We start from the raw sequence: 17,063 nt of genomic DNA on the forward strand, positions 1-17,063 counted from the left end.
TTGTAATCTCTTGGTTTTAATTATTTCTTTATTTTTCCTTCCTGTTGTGTTGCCTCCTGTGTTTCCAAGGCTCGCCACAGACTCGACAGGGAGAGTGTTTCCTGGTGTTTGGAAACCTCTCTTCTTAAAATTCCCTTCCCGGGACGGAGCTCCCTCCCCACCTCCTTTGTCTCCTTTTTCGTCTTTTATATTTTTTCCTACCTGTTTCTGAAGACAATGGTCTGCTTTTCTGGTTGCCTGATGTCCTCTGCCAGCCTATAGAAGTTGTTTTGTGGAGTTTGCTCAGTGTTGAAATGTTCTTTTGAGGAATTTGTGAGGGAGAAAGTGGTCTTCACGTCCTATTCCTCCGCCATCTTAGGACCGCCCCCCCTCCGTGTATTCTTGCCACCTCTTCTTAATATCTTCTGCTTCTGTTAGGTCCATACCATTTCTGCCCTTTGTCAAGCCCATCTATGTACTAAACTGAAAATAAGATTGTTAAATGGATAAATACAAAGTCAGGCTTATCCTCAACTTTCCAGGTATAAAGTACCAAAAACCCTCCTTTTAGTAGCAGTTACATTAAAGATAGCAAGGTTGTTTGATATGTTTTATTTCACAGATATAAAACAATTCTGAACATTTACAACTTGTACAAAGACTGGTAGCTTTTATATTTTAAAAAGTGCTATACTAAGAGAACAGGAAAGAAATGAAGACCATAATAACATTTCAAATTACAGGTTCAGGGAATGGGAAAATGAAGAAAGTATTTTAATCAACTACAAAATCTCAACACTATAATTTTGATTGAAGGAAAACGAATAATACTGGATCTAAAAACAGTGTGAAATCACACTTTGGTCTGTAAACACGTTTAGTCATGTTCCTTCACTCAGAAGTGCAGGCAAAATGAAAAGTACGGGCAGGTGATGAGATGGTTAGACAGCATCACCGACTCAGTGGACATGATGCTGAGCAAACTCCAGGAGATAATAAGGACAGGGAAGCCTGGAGTGCTGCAGTCCATGGGGTGGCAAAGAGTTGGACATGACTTAGCCACTGAACGACAACAATGTACACATAAAAATTATATAAGGTGTTACTAAAGTGAACCATTCAAAGGCATAATAAAAAAGAGGTAGGGAACAAAAATGAAAGGATTTATTTTGGGAGCTCTTCAATAATGATGCGAGACACCGAATTCCACCCTGTAGAGGCATCTCCTTTCGGGTAATCTGAGCAAGTACCAACCCAGATAGCAATGTCCACTAGTCCAGCACCAATGCCTTCACAGAGTCCTTCCACTGCAAAACAAAAATGACAGTTACAAACCTCTTTGGAATAAAAAGGCAAAAACTTTCAGCTCAATTTTATCATTTTAGCATACTAGCGGTTAAAGCAAGTTAATGTACAGTAAATTTAAAATGCTAATATTTAATAAGGGTCTCATAAAGATAAGTTCTCATTTTCTTAGCTCTGCTACGGCTAAGTCACTTCAGTCGTGTCCGACTCTGTGCGACCCCACAGATGGCAGCCTACCAAGCTCCTCCATCCCTGGGATTCTCCAGGCAAGAACACTGCGGTGGGTTGCCATTTCCTTCTCCAATGCATGAAAGTGAAAAGTGAAAGTGAAGTTGCTCAGTTGTGTCCAACCTTCAGCGACCCCATGGACTGCAGCCCACCAGGCTCCTCCGTCCATGGGATTTTCCAGGCAAGAGTACTGGAGTAGGGTGCCATTGCCTTCTCTGTCCTAGCTCATAAGTATTTGAAAAAAAAAAAAAAAATATATATATATATATATATATATATGGCTTTCCTGAGAGCTCAGTGGTGAAGAATCTGCCTGCCAATGCAGGAGACACAGGTTCGATCCCCCGTCTGGGAAGATCCCGTGTGTCACAGAGCACCTAAGCTCATAAGCCACAACTAGTGAGCCCATGTGCTGCAGCTGAGGCCCATGTCCCAAGAGCCTGTGTTCTGGAACAAGAGAAGCCTCCACAATGAGAAGCCCGTGCACCATTACTAGAGAAAAGCCCACACAGCAACAAAGGCCCAGCATAGCCAAAATCATAAGTAAATTTAAAAAAGACATATCCATATCCATTCTATGGCATAAGCTCACAGGAAATTTTCTTTGAGGTTTCAGCCATAAAGGTAGAATTTGTTTACTTACAGCGATGAATTTATTCATGACTAAATAAAGGAAGCCCACATTTATCTTTTTTCTTTTGGCCGCACCATGTGGCTTGCGGGGTCTTAGTTCTCTGACCAGGGACTGAGCCCTAGCCACCAGGAGTGAAGGTACCAAGTCTGTGCCAGTGCACCAAGGGAACTTCCCTGGTGGTCCAATGGTTAAAATCCATCTTGCAATGCAGGGGATGTGGATTTGATTCTTCACTAAGGAACCAAGATCCCACACGCCCCAGGGTAAGTAAACTGCCGCACAGAAACTACTGAAGCCCGCGTGCTCTGGAGCCCATGCCGTGACTAGAGAGTCTGTGCCCCTCAACAAAAGATCTCACATGACGCAAAGGAAGACCCTGTGTGCCACAACTAAGACTCAATTCAGCCAAAAAAAAAAGACATATATATATATATATAAAATTAAATAAAGTTGTATTTTCTTTAAAAAAAATGTTGATGCGATATGTAAGCCTTTTTTTTAAAGAAAGACCTTTCCATCTGAAGAAAAGAGCACTGGAAGATGAAAACACAATTCTGATTATAAGCAGAATCAGTAATTTATGTAACCATTTGGGACAAGTTGTTACACCTGAAGCCTCCATATTTTAATTTTCTATCAGCAGGCCAAACTGAAAACACCTTATAAAAGATCAAATTTTAAGTAATTAAACTAATGTCTCATTTTAAGAGTTAAAAAAATGAAGAGAGCCCTTTCCTATATATACTTGATGATACTAAGTAGAAGAAAGGACTTCCATAATGGCAAAAGAAATCCTAGCATAATCATTATACTCATCCTTCAACCTGAAATCCCGTTTTACATAGAAATTCCTCCACAGTGAAAAAACAAGCTAACTAAATCCTGTTTTTCCTGTGTGTTTTGTTTTTTGCTTTATAAACATGTGCCTTTTCATAGGTCCTCCAGACTTTCACATACTAATATATATATAACCTGCATTCCATCTTATCAAGCCTCTTCTCCAACAGTAAAAAAATATTCCCCCTACTGTTCATTTTAACAGGCAAAAGTTATACTCTGATGTCTGTGTCAGGGGGAAAAGGAACCACAGGTTGGCAGATTCTTTAAGAAAACAGGTACTAACACGTAAGTAGGGTGGGGATGGTCGCATGTGACTGGATCGTCTTCCTATCTGGTTGAGGTTGGTATGTTCAAGCTGAGCCCAGGGATGTAGGCCTGAAACAATCTGCTTCTACCAGCTGTGACATCAGTGAATTGAAGGCAAGTCCCACTGAATCCAGGTACCTGTCTCTGGTTCAAGACCCTGTCCAAGTTGGAAGAACTAAGCTGTGCGTGCCCGTAATACCATGGCCTAGAAACGTGTTCACTTCCTTCCACACGTCAGACAAGGTTGGGTCTGGCATCATCCCCACACAGGGAGAGTCAAAGGGTCACTTCATGGTCTTTAACAAATAAAATGTTTTTTGAACGAATGAACATTTTTTGCTATAATAAGGTAGTAATAGCTTATTAAGCACCTAAAAGATGTTGAATTAAAGGTTCTCAACCTGTTTTCCTCCTAGATCCAGGTAAGATGATATTCTAAACTCCGATAGGCATATTTAAGGCTTAATGTCATCCTCTGATGTGCAAAATATAAGTGTATTCCTTTTCTTTCTCTCAAGAGAGTATCGGTGTACAAGGAAAGTGAATTCACTATTGAGGCAACCTTTAATTCATCTTGAGACAAAATTTGTTATGAATAACAAATTACTTCTGACATTTTACCCAGCTGATCATACCAAATGAGTTTTTCTACAATGTGGTTGGTAAATGCTATGTTAAATAATTTATGAAGTGTGTGTATGTATAGGTGACAGTTCCTAGGCCTGAGGGCTTACATTATAGCAAGATATTAACATAAAAACTTTAAAGATAATATAATAGAAAGTAAGTTGCTTATATAAACTATTTTATTTTTATGGATTTCATTTTTTATTAACTTTTATTGGAGCATAGTTGCTTTACAACATATCTTTTGAACTTTATAATTTAATCTTTAAAATTTAAGTATAGTTAAATTACAATGCTGTGCCAGTCTCTGCAGTACAGCAAAGTGACTCAGTTTTACACATTCTTTTTTTCATATTCTTTTCCATTATGGTTTATCATAAGATATTGAATATAGTTTCCTGTGCTATGAAGGAGGACCTTGTTGTTTATCCATCCTATATGTAATAGTCTACATCTGCTAATCCCACACTCCCAGTCCTTTCCTCCCCCTTGGCAACCAAAAGTCAGTTCTCTATGTTGGTGAGTCTGTTTCTGTTCTGTAGAGAGATGCATTGGTGCCATGTTTGAGAGTTCACATATTAGAGATATCTTACGGTATTTGTCTTTTTCTGACTTAGTTCACTTAGTCTGATAATGTCTAGATGCATTGACTACTATTTAAACACATACCACTTTCTAATCAAATTTTAGATTTTATACCAAAATTTTTAAAAATTTTTAAAAATACCAAAATTTTAGTGACTGCTTCTCAGATGGAAAGCATGTCTCCCTTTATAACACAGAACTTAGTGAAGAGGCTTTTCATTCTGATCAAACCTTGTCTTGGGAGATGAGAGCATGGCTTGGTTTCCGTTCACCAGGACACTGATTCTCCTATTCAGGGTGCTTTCTTTCCCTGGGCCTTCTCTATGTGCAAAGAGAAGAGGTTAAAATATCTTCTTTATGTCTTGAGGATATTGTGTGGATTTGAAGAAGAAAATGGAAGGAATGCCCTTGATTCCTTAGCAATAAATGTGCTATATTAATTTTGGGGATCATCTGGCTTGGGTCCCTAAGAATGCTGAAATATTTCTTTTGATTGCAGTGAGGGTATCTCTTCTCTTCCCTCTCCATTCTAAAGTATAAGATTAGAGAGAAATTTTTTCAAGAAATCTGGGAAATGAAGCTAGTGATATATATACCTTGTGATTCCCCTAGTATGTGCTGTTAAGGTAGGTCACTCCCACACCTCACCTGCCACCCACCCACCGCCCCCCCACCCCCCACACAACAACTCAAGAAAGCAAAAGAGCTGGCAGCCAAATAACTGATAGTGGTATATCTGGGTGATGACATTAATATTAGGTTGATGCAAAAGTAGTTGTGGTTTTGCATTGTTGAACTTTGCCATTAGATATTGGAATACGTTCTTGAATGTGATTACGTTGGACATCATTTTAATGTGCATTTCTCACTTTATGCTTTTTTGCTAATGACATTCAGTTCAGTCGCTTAATTGTGTCCGACTCTTTGTGACCCCATGGACTGCAGCATGCCGGGCTTTCCTGTCCATCACCAGCTCCTGGAGCCTACTCAAATTCATGTCCATTGAGTTGGTGATGCCATCCAACCATCTCAACCTTTGTCATCCCCTTCTCCTCCTGCCTTCAATCTATCCCAGCATCAGAGGGTCTTTTCCAATGAGTCACTTCGCATCAGGTGGCCAAAGTACTGGAGTTTCAGCTTCAGCATCAGTCCTCGCAAAGAATATTCAGGACTGACTTCCTTTAGGATGGACTGGTTGGATCTCCTTGCTGTCCAAGGGACTCTCAAGAGATTTCCCCAACGCCACAGTTCAAAAGCATCAATTCTTCAGCACTCAGCTTTCTTTATAGTCCAACTCTCATATCCATACATGACTACTGGAAAAACCATAGCTTTGACTAGATGGACTTTTGTTGGCAAAGGAATGTCTCTGCTTTTTAATATGCTGTCTTAGTTGGTCACAGTTTTTCTCAAAGGAGCAGGCATCTTTTAATTTCATGGTTGCAGTCACCATCTGCAGTGATTTTGGAGCCCAGAATAAAGCCTCTCACTGTTTCTCTTGTTTCTTCATCTATTTGCTACAAGGTGATGGGACTGGATGCCATGATCTTAATTTTCTGAATGTTGAGTAATCACTTATTACTTGTAGTGTATTTTATACGTATTTTAGATTATGGAAATGATGTTAGACAAAAATCAAGTTTGAGTGATTCTCTTATTCAAGTTCAAAATGGGTCATAAAGCAGCGGCGACAACTTGCAATATCAACAATGCATTTGGCCCAGGAACTGCTAATGATCTTACAGTGCAGTGGTGGTTTAACAAGTTTTGCAAAAGAGATGACAGCCTTGAAGATGAGGAGCGTAGAGGCCAGCCATCGGAAGTTGGCCATGACCAGCTTTGATGATCCTCTTACAGCTTCCCAAGAAGTTACCGAACTTAACTCAATATTGACCGCTCTACGGTCGTTGGGTATTTGAAGCAAATTGGAAGGGTGAAAAGGGTTGATACGCAGGTGCCTCATGAGCTAACCAAAAATTTTAAAAATTGTCACTTTTGAAGTGTCATCTTCTCTTATTCTGTGCAACAACAACGAACCATTTCTCAATCAGATTGTGATGTGGGGCGAAAAGTGAATTGTATATGACAACTGGCAATGGCCAGCTCAGTGGTTGGACTGAGAAAAAGCTCCAAAACACTTCACAAAGCCAGACTTGTACTACAGAAAAGGTCACGGTCACTGTTAGGTAGTTTGCTGCTGGTCTGACCCACTACAGCTTTCTGAATCCTGGAGAAACCATTACATACGAGAAGTATGCTTGATGAAAGTGAAAGTGTTAGTCGCTCAGTCATGCCTGACTCTTTGTGAACCCATGGACTGTAGCCCATCTGGCCCCTCTGTCCATGGGATTCTCCAGGCAAGAATACTGGAGTGGGTTGCCATGCCCTTTTCCAGGGAATCTTCCCAACCCAGGGATCAAACCTGAGTCTCCTGCATGGCAGACAGATTCTTTACCATTTGAGCCACCTGGGAAGCCCGATAATTGATGAGATGCACTGAAAACTACAATCCCTGCAGCTGGCAATGGTCAACAGTATGGGCACAATTCTCCACGACAATGCCTGATTGCACATTGCACAGCCGCCACTTCAAAAGTTGAATGAATTGGGCTGCAAAGTTTTGCCTCATCTGCCATATTTACCTGACCTCTTGCCAATCTACTACCGCTTCTTCAAGCATCTAGAATTTTTGCAGAGTAAACACTTCCAAGACCAGCAAGAGGCAAAAAATGCTTTCCAAGAGTTCATCAAATCTCAAAGCACAGATTTTTACACTAAAGGAATAAACAAACTTGTTTCTCATTGGCAAAAATGTGTTGATCATAATGGTCCCTATTTTGATTAATAAAGATGTGTTTGAGCCTAGTTATAATGATTTAAAATTCACGATCCAAAACTGCCATTACGTTTGCACCAACCTAACAGGTAGTTTTTCCCCCTTCTACTTTTTCCTGGCTTCTAAACTCTATCAATGAACCTTAAAATACAATGAAACAAATCAACCCTCCCCCCCAAAAAAACATAAAAACCCCAACAGTTTTACATTTTTCTTGTTTATCTGTTTGTTTTTTTTGGTTGTGCTGAGAGGTATATGGGATCTTCCTGACCATGGATGGAACCTGTGCCCTCTGCAGAGGAAGCATGGCATTTTAACCGCTGGACCACCAGCGAAGTACAAGGTTTTTTTGTTTTGTTTTGTTTTGTTTTAACAGCCTAAGTAACCACTGGTTTAATTGAATGTCCCTTCTCTCGTATCAGTCGAAGCAAGCAGAGAATACAGAAACAATATAGAAAAGTTCTCTCTTACAAATGCAGCGGACTGTACCTACTATTTTAAAGAACAAGGCAGAGAAGTCAGCCTCTTTATCAATCTATGCTAGTGGTTCTCAACCTTGGAGGACATTAGGATAACCAGGAGAGACTTGGGAAGTTCCGCCACCTAGGATGCAACCAGACCTATTAAGTAAGACTCCATAGAAGAGTGGTACCCAGGCATGGCGATTTTTCAAAGTTCCCCAGCTGAACACAAGGTAGAGACAAGGTTGAAAACCACTGCTCTACGACAATACTGGCTATTTCGCCATTTCATCTAACTCAGTGATTTTCAACCTGTGATCTTTTTAGAAAAAATACAGCGGCTGGGTTCTAACCATGAGATTCTGATGCAGTTGATCAGAGATGGGATTCAGGCATCCACGTATTTTTTAAAAAGAGCTATGGGAAATTCTGAAGTGCAACCAGGGTGGAGAACTATACACAGAAAACCTGGGATGACCTACCATCATAGTGGACTCAAAACTAATCTTTGCTCTCTAAGGACCTGAGGCACATTGTGCAACGTCACTATTCTACATACCAGAAGAAGTGCGATGAATATTAATTGTTGAATTCAATTCAGGGCTTCCTTGGTCCAAATAAATTATGGCTTCAATAGGAAGAGGTCCTGAACACTCAGCTCCATTGAACGTGAAATACCAACGCTGACAGCATGCACTTCTGCATTTTAACCGAAGTGAGCCGCTGAACAAAACTCGTAGGGCACTGTTCGAACGCATCTTTGTGAATGTACATTCCTATCACAGACACAGAAATAGAGTTTAATTAGCACTTTCATTTTTAATTTAAAAGATGCTTTCAAACTGTACCGTGAATTTTATTCAACTATTCTTTTCCCCAAAGTACATTTAAAAAGCTTAGCTTTTACAGAGGGAAACCAGTTCTTTGCAAGATGGTAAGAGACACTGATATTAGAAACGCTAAGAAAATTGAATTATGGCTTTCTTAAAATTATTCACTCCATTGAGGGTATCTCTCAGTTTAACAAAAACAGCCAGTTTTCAGAATTTTAGACTAAACCAATCTATATATTTACTTTCCTTTTTCTTCCAAAATTATTTCCTATGCTTTGGGTGCTACAGATTGCAGCAGTAAACAAAATGAAATCCCTGCCATCATGGAACTTCCACTCTAGACTGCTGCTGCTGCTGCTGCTGCTGCTGCTGAGTCGCTTCAGTCGTGTCCGACTCTGTGCGACCCCATAGATGGCAGCTCACCAGGCTCCCCCGTCCCTGGGAGTCTCCAGGCAAGAACACTGGAGTGGGTTGCCATTGCCTTCTCCAATGCACAAAAGTGAAAAGTCAAAGTGAAGTCGCTCAGTCGTCTCCGACTCTTAGCGACCATTCTAGACTAGCACTGCCCAAATATATTACTCTGACCTGTTTCTTTTCAAGCACCAGAAAACAGTATCAGGAGTAAAGTGCAGGCAGGGTTTTCAGTCTTTAACTCTATGACACAATGATAAGACCCAGGGTTTTTTCCTCTAACTGGTCTTTGCAAAATTTGCCTACTGACTCATGGTGCTACTATCTTTTACTTACAAAAGGCTCCCAAACCCATTCTGACAACCAAAAGGAAACTGGAAACCTATTAATAATTCAGAGTTCATAGGGAAAGTTTTAAATTTTGATGAACTATAAAAAAGCAAACAATCTATAATGTCAAGTGTTTAAAGAAGTAGATAACACTTTAACAAAATGCTTTCTAAGAAATCATATATGAAAGTATAACTGGTCATAGTCCCCAAACTATGAAAACCAAATGGATATTCTATCACACAGAAATCCAATCGAGACCATTTCAAACATTTTTATAAGTAACAGAGCAGACATTAAAGAGCTGAGATGAGGAGCAAGGATAATATACAGGTTGCTACTTAGAACCTGAGAGTTTTTGGAAAAAAAAAACACTTCTGTTTGCCTGGTGGTTCAGTTCAGTTCAGTTGCTCAGTCGTGTCCGACTCTTTGCAATCTCATGAATCACAGCACGCCAGGCCGCCTGGTGGTAGTAGTGGTTAATATCAAGGAATAATATATTGTGGATATGGAACCATGTATAGAGTTGATCAACAAAAGAAGAAAGAGGCTTGAAATGGCACCAGGTTCAACCCTACACCATCCAAGGGACTTGCCAGTTATTTGGAAGCAAACACTAAACAAAGTAATTTTTCTCCCTAAATATTGCTGAATAATTTTAAATGATCACTGTAGCACATCTCTGGCCCATTCTACTCCCATTAAGCCAAAGAATTTTAAGCTGCGTCTGCTACCCAGAATAAGGACAAGATAATTCCAATAATGCAGGAATTTCTTGGAGATTTTTTTCCACCTTTACGTCTGGAACCACAGCAGAATTTCTTGAATTAATTTAAATTCACTTTAGGACAAGATTGGAAAGTTACTTACTGTCCAACACAGTTTCCATTAAAAAAAAAAAAGAGTAAGTTATTTTAAGTGTTCTTAGGATTGAAATAATTCAGTGATGTATTTGTCTCAGAAATACTTTTATACAATTCTGAAGTTATCAATTTTTTCATTAATTCTAAGTTGAAAGTGACATGGTACCCATTTCTTAATATTTTTTGTCTTTTAGGAAAAATAAAATAAAATCTCACCTAAAATGATCACTCAACTATGAAAACCTTTAAGTTTTATTTCAACTTTAAAATAATTCAGACTAGACTTACAGCAATTTTTCCAAGATCTATGCCATAATTCAGGGAACTCCATGAACACTGCTTGTAGTTAGGCGTCCAGGACTCCTCGAAGACTTCCCTCAGGCATTCCCCCTTCTCTCCTTTGAATCCATCTCGACCTGGGATCCCAGGGGTACCAGGGATGCCATTGGCCCCGGGGCTCCCGTCTCGCCCAGGCACCCCCGCGGGCCCTTGTAAGCACATGCCATTGTACTGTAGCAGAAAAAAAAAAGGGAAAAATCTCTCACCACCTAAGATTCAAAGACTCAGTCTGATTAGAACTGCTTTTATTTTGAGCCCTAGGAGTCAAGAATCCCTTCAACGGGAACCAGTTGCCAGTGTTCCAGATAAGTCAATATGTATAGGGTCTTAGTTCCCTGACCAGGGATCAAACCTGCACCTATAGCATTGGAAGCTCAGAGTCTTAACCATAGGACCACCAGAGAAGTCCAATATACATAAAGAACTGATTTTTAAAGTTATTCCTAAAATAATGGAATTTCTTTCCTATTCTTTTTTTTTTTTGCACAGACTTTACACACACACACACACACACACACACACACACACACTCACCAAACAAAAAAGAAGAGAAAATGTGTTCATTTGTCTACTTTTTCCTACTGCTCATTGTCATTGTTGTTTTAGTCGCTAAGTCGTGGCCAACTGTTTTGTGACCCCATGGACTGTACCCCACTGCTGCTGCTGCTGCTGCTAAGTCATTTCAGTCGTGTCTGACTCTGTGTGACCCCATAGGCCATGGGATTTCCCAGGCAAGAATACTGGATCGGGTTACCATTTCCTTCTCAAACTGCTCATTAAAAGTATACATAATTTTTAAATGGCTGTATTCCAAAGTGAACATAATTTGATATAACACTTATTCTTCTAACACTATATATTGTAAAGGGACTTAGATTTCAGAACTACAGTTTTATGCAAACACTGCACTAGTTTGGGATTGCTATTTCTATTTGTTCTATCATAATGAAAATATCTACATAGCTTTATTCTTTTTTTGGAATTATTTCCCTAAGATACATTCTTAGAGATATAATTATAAAATAATATCTTATTTCTGGAGAAGGCAATGGCACCCCACTCCAGTACTCTTGCCTGGAAAATCCCATGGATGGAGAAGCCTAGTAGGCTGCAGTCCATGGGGTTGCGGAGAGTTGGACACAACTGAACAACTTCACTTTCACTTTCATGCATTGGAGAAGGAAATGGCAAGCCATTCCAGTGTTCTTGCCTGGAGAATCCCGGGGACGGCAGAGCCTGGTAGGCTCCCGTCTATGGGGTCGCACAGAGTCGGACACGACTGAAGCGACTTAGCAGCAGCAGCAGCAATACTTATTTCACACTGGCAATGTCTCTAAGCTGGATAAGCAAGCCTTCTTCTCTTCTTATTCTTCTCTTCTTATTTTCATGTGGAGGAAGTGTCACTAACACTTCTGGCCTCTAAATCCACCTAGCCCACCCTGCCAAGGAGTAGGAGTAAGTGACTTCATTGCAAGTGTCCATTAGTCTTTAAGAGGGGAACAGTCATCTATCAAAAATCTTTTCCAGTAACTTGATTTATTTATGAGTGGTTGTGCTGGGTCTTCATTGCCATGCAAGCTTTTCTCTAGTTGCAGAGAGTGGGGTCTACTCTCCAGTTTCGGCGCCCAGGTTTCTCATCGCGGCAGCTTCTCTTGTTGCAGAGCGCCGGCTCTAGGCGCACAGGCTTCAGCATGTGCAGCTCCTAGGCTCAGTAGTTGCAGTTTCCGGGCTCTGGAGCACAGACTCAACAAGCTGTGCACAGGCTTAGTTGCTCCGTGGCATGTGGGATCTTCTCTGATCAGGGATCGAACCTGTGTCTCCTGCATTGACAGGCAGATTTTTTACCACTGAGCCACCAGGGAAGCCCCTATCAAACTCTTAAGTGCTATGATTCTCTCTCTTTCTCTTGGGGGGTGGTGCAATACTATGATGTAGAGGTTGAGCGATGGATTCTAGAGTCCTATTTTCTGGATTTTCATCCTGGCTCCACCACTTGCAAGCTATGTGAGATAGAACAAGTCATTCAACACTTTAACGCCTGTTTCCTCATCTAAAATGCAGGGGAAAATAATAAAGATTCTTACCTTGTAGGAGATTTAAGTGAGATGATACATAAAATGTGCTAGAGCAGTGCCTGGCACACAGTAAATATTATATTTTGCAGCCATGATTTTTCTTACTATTCCCCCAAGACTGTGTGAGGCAGTTGCCCAGGGCACCAGACCTGGGGAAGAGAGCATTAGCAAACTTGCCAGCTAACACACATAAGCCATAAGCCACACACAGCAAAACAGTTGCATCAGTGGTAAAACTGGACCTCCATCTGCCTAATTCCCATGCCTATCCCCGAATTGGTCCATTGATTAGACCCTTCAAGCCCCAAACCCAATTTATTTAAAATTTTACTTTAACAATCCCTATTTATATAAATGATCTGATACTATCATTCTGTATAAATCTATTGTCCAGTGAGAACAACAACAAAAAAATCAAGATTCCTTACATAGTAAAATAACTTCAAATCTTATTTTTGAATTTTAGCATCCAGGATTCTTTATGGTCATATTATAAAATTCAGGCACTTCCCCATGGCCCAGTGGGTAAGACTCCGAGCTTCCAACGCAGGGGGCCCGGGTTTGATTCCTGGTCAGAGAACTAGATCCCATATGCCGAAACAAAAGATCTCGTATGCCAAAACAAAGATGGATGATCCCGTATATGGCAACTAAGACCCAGTAGAGCCAAATAAATAAACATGTTTTTAAAAAGTCAGTAATGATACTACCTGGAAAAGGTCCTTATTATCTAATGTTTCCCGATCAATCTCCTCACATCACCAATTCGAATTTTACTTTTGCTAAATGATTTTTGTAACTTCAACCACTGATATTTTCCTAACTTTAAGCAAAAAAAAAAAAAAAAAAGGGACACTTCTATGTATTTGCTGCCAGAGAAATAAGAAATGTATTTTAAAAAATTGTAAAAGTACCTGAAGACATGCCAAAGTACAAAACATATAGTTTGGTTTATTTTATGCTTAATTTTCATTTTTTTCATAGATATACTTTAATCTTATTTTGTAGATTAATTTAGTAGATATACTTTAATTTTCATTTAGTAGATATGTTACTTTCAGTAGCAGATATATGCAATATTCAGACACAGATTTCAAGTGGGAAGGGAGAAATAATATTTCTGGTATTAAAAAAAATTTTTTTTCACTATTATGTCCCTGAGAGCAAGATGTTACACAAAGTTTTATTTTTCTATATATAAATTCTCAACGGGGGACAAAATTGGATACCTGGAGGTTTCCTGGCAATGTCTGAAGACATTTTTGGTTGTCACGTCTTGGGAAGGAGGGATTGCTATTGGCGCTTGGTAGATGGTAGTGAAAGTCACTCGGTTGTGTCTGACTCTTTTCGACCCCATGAATTATACAGTCCATGGAAGGCTAGAATACTGGAGTGAGTGGCCTTTCCCTTCTCCAGCAGATCTTCCAACCCAGGGATCGAACCTAGGTCTCCTGCAATGCAGGAGAATTCTTTACCAGCTGAGCCACCAGGGAAGCCCAAGAATACTGGAGTGGGTAGCCTATCCCTTCTCCGGGAGATCTTCCTGACCCAGGAATCGAACCGGGTTCTCCTGCATTGCAGGCGGATTCTTTCCCAACTGAGCTTTCAGGGAAGCCCAAGATGGTAGGGATGTTGCTAAGCATGCCAGATGCACAGCACTGTCCCCACAACAAAGAATCACCTGGCTCCAAATGTCAACTGTGCTATGGTTGAGAATTTTTATTTGTCTTTTTCATCTAAAAAACTGCATTGAGAGACCGCACGATTTTACTGAATTCGGTTCCACAGGTATTAATCTGCCTTCTTTCAATTTGAAATGCTAACCCAGCACATGATCGGTACCAGGCAGTGCTTCCACTAACGTCTGCGGAATGAACGCCTGTTTCTCTCACTGGCCACCAGGGGTCAGAGCTTGCTGGACGCTTGAAAGGAAGGCTTTGAAAGACCCTGTACAAAGAAGCTGCTTCATAGAATCTGTTGAAACCTTAATGACTGCGAGGATTCTTTTCCCCCAGCAAAACCAAATCCAGTCTACAGGATGCACCTGAGCCTGGCTGCACAATAAACTTTTCCAAGTCGGGCTAGAGTTGTGGGAAACCTCAGGTTCTGTAAATCCTTGGAGGGAAAGGAAAAAAATTGCTAGCTTTATAGGGAAAAAGGGTATTTTGTGTATCATAACTACAGACTCGTAAAATGCAGACTGCACATGAACCACATTCATTTGGTACAGTTTAAAACAATTTAGACACTCAAAATAGAACTATAGCCTTGAACACATAGTCTGCTTTGTGGAGGAAAATTACATAGTACATCACCAAAAAGTGCAGTGTGGAACGGCAGGAATTTTTTTCCTAAGCTTTTGAATCTGGCATAGAACTAGCTGCCAGGGAGCTTGGTTTATTAGCTCAGTTTACAATGGCAGCTTAAAAAATTCAAAAGTTTGTTTTTATTTAAAAAAAATTTTTTAAATGCCCCTTTTATGTCCTGCAGTGATTGTATAACCCATATTTGCTCAATGACTGAAGTTTATTCTATGCCAAGGAATGTGATAGTTTTGAAAGGATCCGTCTTGCTACAAGGGCAGAAAGCCACTCTGCCCTCCAATGGGTTTGCTGACTTTTAGAAGGAAAGAGCCTTAAGCAAACAGACCTGCCCATAGATCAGCCCCTCAGAAATCACTTGGGTGACCTCCCTGGCAGTCCAGCGGTTAAGATTCCCCACTTCCAATGCAGGGTACATGAGTTCATCCTTGGTCAGGGAACTAGGATACTGCATGCCATGCGGGCCACCAAAGAAAGAAACAACTTGGGCTCTTTACTGCTCTCCTGGAAACTGTCTGATCCTTCCGTTCAGTTGTCATGCTCCTACTTGGTGGCACAGGCTGAAGACCCAGCTTGTCTGGAAGGACTGACTGCCCATCTGCCTAAATACAACAATGAAATGGGTCCTTGGAGGGCTAGTGCTGGGCCCCTTCATTTTCTCTTCTGATCATAAACCCTCTGAGCTATTCCTGGCCCAGCTGTGACAAAGTAAACTGCAGCACATACTCCCTAGGAAGATGACCCAACATGACTCACTATCATCAAGTTACAAAGAGTTGGACCGATACTGGGCGAGGGTTGTTATTCTATCCTGCTGGCAGACGTGGCCACCAGCCCCAACAAAGGACACGTTGCAAGTCCCTGGCCCAGGCCCACCCAGGGGATTAGCGAATCCAGGGTCTCGCTGACAGCTCCTTGGCCTACGTTCTAACCTCCCAAGCTCCTTATTCTACTCTCATTGCAGCCCAAACCCTCTCCGTCCCTGGGGGTGGGGGACGGGGGGCGGGGGGGCGGGCGGCGCAGAGGTCACAAATTATTGGGCGACTCCTTGTACTCCCGGCGTCCCACCCAACCCACGGCGCATCTGTGGTCCACGATGGCCCTCTCAGATCAGTCTCCCTTGAGAGTTCCAGGACTCCACCATCCGCAGAGCCCAGGTCCTTTCTTAGCCGCAGACTCAGACAAAGCGGAACCCCCAGGGGCAAGCAAGACCCCCACCCCCTTCCCTGGCCCTGCTCCGCGGCTCTGTCCCCTCCACCCGACTCACCAGGTCCACCACCTCCCTCTGCCGGAGCAGAGCCTTTTGCTTCCCTTTGGGGGTCTCGGAGGCGCTCGACGGCGCCCGCAGCTGCAGCAGGAGGAGCAGCAGGAGGCCGAGGAGCCGCCGCGGGGAGGCGGCGGGGCCCTGGGGGCGCATGGCGCACGGCGGCCCCGGGACGCACGGAGCTGGGGAGAAGAGACCCGGGAGCCCGGACGACGCGATCACAGTCTGGCCCCGCCGCGCTCCGAGGCCACCGCCGCCGGTTGCATGAATGCGCCTTTCACTCGCACGCTTCCCTCTCTCCCCCCTCTCCCTCCCGCCCCTCCGGACACCAGAGTTTCCATCCAGTAATAGGTCGGAGCCCCCACCCCGATCCCGAAGTGGGGCGGGCCGACAGCCGAGCCCGCCCCGTCCTGTGGCCGCCCCGCCCTCCGGGACCCTCGCGGGGCTGTGCAGACCGCGTGGGTCAGTCGCCGCCGGAGCCAGGGGAGGTGGGGATCGGGGGCGGTGTTGCCGAGGTCGGCGAACCACACAGGTGGAGGCTTTGAGGACAGCGTGGAGATGGCACGGCTTAACTGAACATTGTAGAGACACTGGGTCCAGGAACACCTGGATCAAACTCTGGCACCGTGGACAAGTTCTTTTTTAGGAGATGACATTTTGGGGCGGGGGTGGGGGGATAAGGGAGATGCGAAGGAATCATAGGTATCATCGGATTCAAAGCATTTATCCTACCACCTCTGAATACATCATCCCAGGGACCCATGACTCAAAAATTAAGAACCTCTGCTTCATAATGATTGGAGAAGGACATGGCAACCCACTCCAG

The 17,063-nt window shown here is 42.3% G+C and overlaps 1 protein-coding gene across 1 annotated transcript; it reads right to left on the reverse strand.

The window, feature by feature from the left end:
- Positions 1-575: 575 nt before the first annotated feature.
- Positions 576-16,644, reverse strand: CTHRC1 (collagen triple helix repeat containing 1). The gene is made up of 4 exons (XM_069601133.1): positions 16,241-16,644; positions 10,527-10,748; positions 8,361-8,577; positions 576-1,286 (listed from the first exon to the last, which is right to left on the reverse strand). Exons 1-4 carry the CDS (start codon positions 16,388-16,390, stop codon positions 1,144-1,146), a joined length of 732 nt encoding a protein of 243 aa, XP_069457234.1. The 5' UTR covers positions 16,391-16,644; the 3' UTR covers positions 576-1,143.
- Between the last annotated feature and the right edge of the window lie 419 nt (positions 16,645-17,063).

Source organism: Ovis canadensis, chromosome 9 (genome assembly GCF_042477335.2).
Source record: "Ovis canadensis isolate MfBH-ARS-UI-01 breed Bighorn chromosome 9, ARS-UI_OviCan_v2, whole genome shotgun sequence".
In the NCBI taxonomy this organism is placed as follows: domain Eukaryota; kingdom Metazoa; phylum Chordata; class Mammalia; order Artiodactyla; family Bovidae; genus Ovis; species Ovis canadensis.

Coding starts and splice junctions, on each gene's coding strand:
- CTHRC1 (XM_069601133.1), bottom strand. CDS start 16,390: ATGCGCCCCCAGGGCCCCGCCGCCTCCCCGCGGCGGCTCCTCGGCCTC. Junction 8,578..10,526: donor TAGATCTTGGAAAAATTGCT/GTAAGTCTAGTC, acceptor TGTCTGTGATAG/GAATGTACATTCACAAAGAT. Junction 1,287..8,360: donor TATTCATCGCACTTCTTCTG/GTATGTAGAATA, acceptor TTTGTTTTGCAG/TGGAAGGACTCTGTGAAGGC.